The sequence below is a fragment of the Arvicola amphibius genome, chromosome 3 (assembly GCF_903992535.2).
Source record: "Arvicola amphibius chromosome 3, mArvAmp1.2, whole genome shotgun sequence".
Taxonomy (NCBI): domain Eukaryota; kingdom Metazoa; phylum Chordata; class Mammalia; order Rodentia; family Cricetidae; genus Arvicola; species Arvicola amphibius.
In genome coordinates this window covers 106002229-106011826 of record NC_052049.1, presented here as the reverse complement: position 1 = coordinate 106011826, position 9598 = coordinate 106002229, and the positions used below count along the sequence as shown (strand labels likewise).

Genomic DNA, 9598 nt, shown 5'->3' with positions numbered 1-9598 from the left:
CTAAATGAATCTGCAGAAACAGGAAAAATGATCCCATTAGAAAATGATTCCCTCTTTCTATCATGGTTCCTTGATGTGTGGGTTGGAAATCTGTTAGAATGGCCACTCCTGAACACATAAGTTGTATGGAATATAGCCAAATTACCATACATGACTAAGGACAGTGATAAAAAAAATGTAAATATAATTTATAGAAAAATGATGAATGAGAATAGATGAGAAGAGAAACATTCTATATCATATATTTATTCCTTCATGAGATTCTTCCCCACACAAACAAATCTGGAAGCCTATGTTCTGGCAACTAAAACTGAACATAGATACAAATTTTTCTGTGCTATATCTAGGAATACAGCTAAGAGAATTTTTTTAAGTACTCAAAGACACAGATAAAATCATGAACATGCAAAAGTGTAAGTCCTGTTCATGGAGAGGTAGCCTGCAACTTGGATGATCACTACAATTGTTAACATTCTCCATTAACATTTTCTTGTATAATTTCACTTAAGTCCCTGAATTACGCAGGAAAGGGAAAAATGGTATGTTGCAGTTCATCTCATATTAAGGACGATGTTCATATATGAAGAAAATCAACATATCAACAAATTTCAGAGATTCATTACCTTTGCTTTCAGTGTTTATAGAAGAGCAATTTTGAATTCCAAAGTATTGGTTCTTTGTTTCTAGTCAGAGAATGTAGTTAAGACTTAATACCTTATATACTCTAGAAATACTTCTGAAGTACAGATGATATTTTGTGATCAGTCATTTGAGTGTTCTCCAACAGCATAGGAAATAACTTTATGATCCTCACACTACCAGATAAAACTAGGTTTTTAATGTGACATAAATGGTTTAATCCACCTGCTTATAAGTAGGTAGAAGTATAGTTACTCCCTTTGCAAACAAATAGCATTTGAATATAGAAAGGAATTGAGGGGGTTGCATTTATACCTTGTATATAATATGCTTTGGTTTCCAACAGACTCAAAATTTTATACAAATTTCTCTTTTGGGAAAATATTCCCTCTTGTAGAGATGGAAATACAAACTTTTAATTTACTCAATTATCTTGATCTCTATAGAGGAATATGTTGTTGGGTTCCTTGCCTCTTCATTCACTTTAAGAATTTCTAGGTGAATATACTTCAAGCCTCCCAGTTACTTTCTCTGAAAAATTTTAAGGATTTGAGTAAATGAGTTCAAGTCTTATAACCTACAGAATGCCAATGATATGTATTTTAAAAGAATTTAAAGAAGTTGTTACTTCTTAAACCCCCTGTACGCTTCTATCTGAGAACCATGCTCAGTCAGTAGTGGAGCTTATAATTTTATTATCTCAATACTACATTTTAGAAGAAAATATTTTATTTCATGAAATTCAAATGATATATTTTTCTCCTATAAGTTTTTCTTTTTATATCCTGTATTATTTGTCTATTCCTAAATCACAAATCTTTTCTCTTTTCATAGACTCATCCAAAACAAATGTTTTAGGAAATTAAAATATAATTGTATCAAACACTTTTTCTTCCTCCAAGCACTCCCATGCTCCCTTTTTATCTTCTTCCCAAATTAACAATCTTTCTCTTTGCTTTTCTTTGACTTATTATGCTAATAATATGTAACTAATTATATAATATAATGCACATTATGTAATATATTTTTGTGTATTATATTAATATATTAGCAATAATAATTTGCATTTTATTGCATTGTTGAATATATAATAGACTAAATCATATAATATAAATATATATTCCATAGATATAAATTAATCCAGCCTTAGAAAGATAAATATCATGTTATCCTTCTTCCATTCTTAATATTTTATATAGATACATACATTTATATACGTATAGTTGATAGGAATGTAGGGAAACAAAGAGACAGACGCTAGCATGCAGAGATGAAAAAGGTCTGGTGAACAGGTCTGGAAGAAATATGCTCACAGAGTCTCAGGCTCTATATGAAAATCTTCTTATATCATATATTACTATATAGTGCCAACTTTAAAGATTAAATTAAATTAAAGATTAATATTTTCTACATGATGTTATATATTTAACAGATTTGCATGTAAAATTGACATATAACAGCTTTAAGCATTTTGTATTCAATGTGAAATATCTTAGTATTCAAAACTAGGCCTTTTAACATTTGAAAAAGTAAAGATTTACAAAAACTATATATTCTATTGGGAAGACTACAGACAAACATTATACTTTCGGGAAACAAATACAAACAAGACATATTTGAATTTATATAACTCATACAATGCAAGAAGTATATTAATGAATTAACTAATCAGGATATACAAGTGATTGTATTTGGTAACTTAAGGACATTTTCTTTTGTCTCTGCAGAATCAACAAAACTTTCACGTAAAATTGACCTTTCTACTGGGAGGTAAACTATACACAAGGATGGAAAAGATTGGCGGATTGTTTGCTCCTTATGGAATATTCTATACTTCTTTAATAAACTCTTTTTCATATTCTCATTTATTTTTGTATAAAGCTTACACCCTGGATATTGGCTGGACAGATTGGTTTCAGTTCAAGAAACCCTGTCTTGAAATATAAATAAAAAAGCACTATCTTAAGAAAGCATCCCATAACTGTACCTCAGTGAATGCTGCTGTTTTAGATGGTGTACCACTAAACCACCAAAGATGACTCTTGCTTCACTTGAAATTTGGCATGAGACTCTTCTATGGTTGAAGATATCCCTTACATAAAAATTAGTAATTTCAACTTAACTTGAATTTTTCCATTTGAAAATAATTAGTTCCTTCTTGAAACTTAAGAAACTCAGTAGCTATTTGAATATCTCAAACTTATTTTAATGTGTGAAAGAAAATTATATTGATTAGTCAAGATACCACCATCTTAAACCTTTAAGCAATCCAATATACTCACCTATGGGGATCCATTAATAATGATGGATTTTCTACTGCACCATGTAAGGAAGTTGAGGTTGGTGATATCCTCAGAATGCATAGAAATAACTTCCACCATTCTCATTGAGGATGTATCTGCCTTACTAAAACTGAAAAATGTTATAAGATCTTCCTTGCATTCATTGTCTTCTGCATTAACTTAAAGGAGGAATGTGATATTGAAGCACTGTTTTCTTTCATTTACTTTGTTTATAATAGATAAATTCAGGTGTTCTGTGTATAGATGTGCAAAAGCCCATTCACTCTAAAAGTTTTAAAAGAATCAGCTGTCATTAGCACCTCATACACACTGACAAATCTGCATAAACAGAATCTGTCATACAACTGGATAAAGTTACAACAGAAATTTTCCATTTTTACAGTTTCTCATCCTATATGACCTGTGTAGCACTTATGAATAATGCTAATTAAAATATTTGGCTATTTTTACTTATTTTTATTAAGAACATTCATATATTTTTTGTTAAATAATTGAAAAGCATTCTTCAAATGATCTTCAAATACACATTAGGATTGCCTTTTCCCATTGTTCATGAAGTTTCTTTTTTTTTTAACTCACACATATTTAATCTTAAATTGAAAAAGAAAAACAAAGCCCATGTTGAGTGGGGTCTCTAAGCCTATTATGCATTTTATACTGTCCCCTTCTATATGGCTATGATCTTTATTTTTATTATAACTAGTAAAAATATTCAAATAAGCAAATACAGTTGGTCAATATAAAGTAACTAGTGGCTACACCCGGTCTTCATCTGGAAAGTGAATCCACTTTATATGCTAGGCTGAGGGTTTCTTTACTCCTTTAGATAACATTTCAATTGTTCCTGAAGTTTCTTATTTTGTGTCTTTGAAAGTGCAATTTACAACATCTATTAACTTCTGTGCATCATCCCTTGGTGAGCAAAATATCTCCTTTAATAACCATTTGACAGATATGTCAGACTCCTTAAAAACTATAGCAAATATCTAATTTTGCACCTTTATGTAATGTCTTATGTTTCTTTTCATCAGATTTTCATATCTGGATGCAAGTATACCAGCATACATTGTGCTCTTAATATCTAACTGTATGTGCAAGGCACCAGGATGCTGAGAAATTTAAGAAACTAAAAACAAATGAAGATACCACATGATAAGAAGACTTCCAATGTTCATGGATTCATAGTTTTAATATTGGGAAGATGGCCATAATACTAAAAGCAATTCACAATTCAATAAAATCTGTATCAAAATTCACTACTACAATTTTTATAGAAATTGAAAACCCATGAGCACACCTTCTATATATGTGGTTATGTTAAATAACTTAAATAAATGTTGGTTTGGGTTTGGGGTAGAAATTTGAACAACTTCTGAAGCAGCCCTAAACAAACTTTGACAAATTAGTACAATTTACAAAAGAGGTGACTATTATAAAATAAAATATTTATAAACTCTGAAGTGTTGAAGATGGCCTTGTCATGGAATATTCATCGTTAACACAAGATATAATTCATATGTGAATAAAACTATACATCCCTTTCTTACTAATATGTAGAATTTACCTTTTTAGAGCTGATATGTTTGACATATTTTTCAGAAAAATGCTACAGGGGCTGAGATAATGGCTCAGTGAGTAAGATCCTTGCAGCTCAAGTGTGGGAATGTGAGTTCAGATCATGAGAATCCACACATAGCTTTTTTTTAGCTTTTTTTTTTTTAGCTCAAGACTGTCATAGCAATATTCTGAAACTGAGAGGAGAGGTGAATGCTTAGAAGTGAATGTGGTACTAGCAGGGGAAACATATCTATACCCAAAACAAGATGGAAAAAGAAAACTAATATCCAAGCCGTCCTCAGATCTTCATTTGTTCTTTGTGACACACACACACACACACACACACACACACACATACACACACACACATACACACACAAGTCTTTCTGTATCTCTCTCTTAACTCAAACATACTAGAAACAACAAATGTATTAAAATAATTTTATTTAAATTATCAGTAATTACGTTGTAATTCTTGTTGTTATATGTGTAATATACCAATATGTCTATGGTTATGTAAAAAGTTCTTCATTAAAATTGCATTGTAAAAGGAAAAAGTTTAAGAATCTCTGATCTAGTATATGGTTGAGTAAGTAGAGTCTATGATTATGTAACTCATATTTTTGATTAGCTTTTGCCAACTTGACACAAACTAAGTCACCCAGAAAGACAGAACCTCAATAAAGGGACTGTTTCCTCTATATTTGCCTGTGAGTGTGAATTGGGAGGCAATTTCATTGTACATGATTTATGTCAGATGGTCCAGCCCATTGTAAGATGTAATAATCTTGGGCAGGTGTAAGCAAGGTAAACCTCTGAAATCAAACCACTGAGAAGCATCCCACCATTTTCTCTGCTTCAGCTCCACTTCCACATTCTTTCCTTCATTTCCATAACTGATAGACTGTAAGCTGTATGACAGAGAAACCATTCCTGTCCTGTTGCTGTTGGCCTGTGTTTTATCAGAAAATTGGAGAAGCATCTTTTCATTGATTAAGATCAGGAAATAGTTTCTTTCTGTGGTTTCTATTTATTAATTTTAGTCTCATAATTTGATGAAAAACAGATAGAAATTTTATTTTATCATTATATATACACATTTCAGCACATTATGCTGAATCTTAAGTTTCTCTGACTGGTAATATTTTCCTTCAGTTCAATAAATCAAAAACAAAAACATTTTCTTAGAAGAAACATGAAATACAGAGTGGCCAAACAAATGTATTCACAAAATAAAAACTGTACATGAACTCAAAAGTGCAGCCATGAAGACAATGAACCCAGTCAAACCTTCCACCTTGTCAAGGTTTTTCTTAGGGCAACTTTAACATCTTTATTTCTCAAACTGTAGATTAAGGGATTCATCATAGGAACTACATTGGTATAAAAAACAGAAGATATTTTTGCTCCATCCACAGACCCAGCAGAGGAGGGTTTGAAATACATAAATGCACCTGGACCAAAAAACAAAGAAAGAGCAATGATATGGGAGCTGCAGGTGCTGAAGGCTTTGGACCTGCCCTCAGAGGAACTGATACGGAAGATGCTTGAAAGGATAAAACCATAGGAGATAAAAATGATAGGAGTGGGAACAATGATGTTGATCATGACTACAACATAAGCTACAAGCTGATTTACATAGGTGCTAGTACAGGAAAGCTGGAGCAATGGGAGGATGTCACAGAAATAGTGGTTGATGGTGTTTGCATTACAGAAGGTCAATCTCAGCATGCATACAGTGTGAGCTACAGCATCAGAAAATGCCATCAAATAGGAACCAAGCATTAGATTTAAACAGACTTGAGGAGACATGACAACATTATACAAAAGTGGATTACAGATAGCCACATAACGATCATAGGCCATTGAAGTCAGCACATAACATTCAGAAACAACAAAAAAACAGAAGAAATAGAGCTGAGACATACATTGCATATAGGAAATGGCATTTCTTCTTAATATGAAGTTCATTAACATTTTTGGAGTTAACACAGAAGAATAACAAAAGTCTATGAAGGACAAGTTAAAAAGGAAAAAGTACATAGGTGTGTGAAGATGTGAATTCAGCAAAACTAGAATCATCAAACCCAAATTTCCCAGTGCAGTGACCATATACACTGCTAGAAAGACAAAAAACAGGGGCATTTGGAGATCAGGCTGGTCTGTTAATCCTCCCAGAATGAATTCAGTCACCAAAGAGATATTTACTGCATCCATTCTTCTCTATGGCAATCTGTAGACTCAAGAAAAAGAGTTATATTAGGCGATGATCCACACTAGACATGGATTCTCATCACCTGTGATTTATATTCTGGAAATGATTTTCCTAGACCCAAATATGTATGCAGAATCAATTGTTAAAATCACAAGCAAATTATTTTACAGTCATAAGGGTATAAGTATCAAATTTCAATATTATTTCTTGATAAGAAAATGTACGGAAAGGATGAAGAAGAAGAATGGAATAGGAATGATTCAACCTTCACCCACCAAATTTGTTCTTTACTAGAACTCTCTTTACGTCAGTGAACCCTGAAGTACAAGTCTTGGCATGCCAGAGCTGCCATCTGATGCTAAAGATTCTATTTTTCCATGGCATGAATTATAAGCATTTGTCTACAATAAAACTATAAAAACAAGACTGATATATCTTCTGTACATGTCACAGAGTCACGAATCTTGAAGATTTGAGTTCTGCCCATGCAAATGAACCTTAATAGAGATGCAGCAATTCCAATAGCCATCAACACCTCTTACCATTCTCTGGTTCACAAATACTTTCTTCTGCTACTTTCACATAGCCTCAAGTGTATAGAGTAGGCAAGAAACAGCATTTCAAAAGAAGACCATCCTATATTAGGAAACCCATTACTATACCTGGAATGCTCTCTCTCTGTCTCTCTCTCTCTCTCTGTCTCTGTCTCTCTCTCTCTGTCTGTCTCTGTCTCTGTCTCTCTTGTCTCTGTCTCTGTCTCTCTCTCTCTCTCTCTCTCTCTCTCTCTCTCTCTCTCTCTCTCTCCCTCTCCCTCTCCCTCTCCCTCTCCCTCTCCCTCTCCCTTTCCCTCTCCCTCTCTCTTCTCTTGTTTTCTCCTTCTCTGGTTCTTCTCTCATGCAATGCCCCGAAACACACTTATACAATAACCCCTCACTCTTCTCTTCCCAGCTCTCCTACACTTTCTTCTTCCCTTGATCTATGTCCCCTGTGTTTACCTTCAGAGAGGAGCAAGTCTTCAAGAGACAAAAACAAACATGACAAAATAAGGTACAATGATACAAGGCAAAAGCCATCATATTGAGACTGGACAAGGTAACCCAAAAGGAGGAAAAGAGAATCAAGAGGAGGCAAAAGAGTTGGAAATACTTATATTTCCTTTGCTAGTAATCCCAGTCCAAACCTTGAAGATCTTTTGGATTTCAATGTATCCCTGTTTATCCTGTAGAAATATTTCAGGTTCCAAAGATTCATATCTTGTTATTCTAGCAAGATATAGTCAAGACTTAATGCCTGAAATTTTCTGGAATGATTTCTGAATTTAAAATACAATTATTTGAGATTAATACTTCAAGTCTTTATTCAAAGAAGAAAAAAAATTATCTCTACTAATATCATCACACTGCCAGATGAGAAGGCTCGAAATATTTCATGTGAGCTTCCCTGTAAAATACTTTTGCTTATAATCAGGTGGCAGTGTGCCTGCCTCTTCCTCCAAGATGAGCATTTAATTTAATAAGGAACTTGGGGATTATGTAACACTCCAGATGATAATCTGTCATTAGATCTTGAGGGATTCAAAATTAGTCTTGTATTTTCTCATCACTCTGGTTTCATTCCCCAGTGGATGTAAAAAGACAAATCCTCATCTCCTCAATTATCTCAGCCTCTGTAGGGAATCTATGACTTAGGTTCCTTTTTGCATTTAAATGAAATTGTCCACACTGTACAAGTTCTGTATCTGGTAGTGGTAGAGTGTTTTAGTATATCACCTTCAGTATTGTGTCACATGAAACACAACAGGAGATTCTTCTAATGACTTATGTATCTTGAGTCATTGTTACTTATAAAACACTTACTAAAATTTCTATTTGATTATCCTGTTAGGCCAGTGAGTCTTATTTTTTTTCATTTTTTCATACTGTCATTCTGAAAAAAAAATTCTTTCACTGTTAAATACAGTATTAGTGTGTTAAATGCCTGACAGAAGCAGATCAAAACATGGCTTATTTGGGACTATTGCCTGTGGGAATATCCCATTATGGTAGGAAAGCTATCACAACAGGTAGCTTTCTTTGTGAATTCACAAAGAATTCACATCCAAGAATCACAGATAAGAATTTCACAGTTGGGATTCCTTATTCACTATCTTTAATATGCCTTCTCAGATCTCCAAATTTGGGAACTAAACACTTTACTAAAAGTTACCTCTCTGGCTCCAGTATTTTATTGCTTTAAATATTCTGTTATCTAGACTTGTTTTATTAAATTCCTTTTAGGCTATTTATTGTTGAAACATGAAAATTCAATTTTTAGTGTTGACAGATATTTTATGAAATTTCCTTTGCTTTACAGAAGCTGCTCAGCTTCAGGAGGTCCCATTTATTCAATGTTGCCCTTAATGTCTGTGCTGCTGGGGTTATACATAGGAAGCAGTCTCCTGTGCCCATATGTTGTAATTTCCTTTCTAATTACATGTTTTTTGTTGAATTTTTATGATTTTTTTCTATAACGCTACATTCTCTGAGAACAAATACATATTATTCATATTATTCTAATATGGTGTGTTTTGTGTATTTTCCTTGCTCAGTGGCCCCATCAATAACAACTTGAAATTTGCAGACAAATGGATGGATCGAGAAAAAAAACATATTGAGTGAGGTAACCTAAATGCAGAAATACAAATATAATATTTACTTAATCATAAGTGGCTTCTAGACTTAAAACAAAGAAAAACCAGACTATAACTCTTAACCACAGAGAACCTAGGCAAAAAAGAGGACCCTAATGAAGACATATATGGATCTGCATAGGAAAGAGAAAAAGACCAGATCTCAAGAGTAAATTGAGAACACAGGGGTCATAGGAGAGGTTAGAAGAGGAGGTG

General features: G+C 33.2%; 1 protein-coding gene across 1 annotated transcript; it reads right to left on the bottom strand.

The window, feature by feature from the left end:
- Positions 1-5783: 5783 nt before the first annotated feature.
- On the bottom strand, positions 5784-6793 carry LOC119809634 (olfactory receptor 145-like). Its single transcript, XM_038322594.1, has 2 exons — positions 6782-6793; positions 5784-6722 (listed from the first exon to the last, which is right to left on the bottom strand). Exons 1-2 carry the CDS (start codon positions 6791-6793, stop codon positions 5784-5786), a joined length of 951 nt encoding a protein of 316 aa, XP_038178522.1.
- Positions 6794-9598: the final 2805 nt, after the last annotated feature.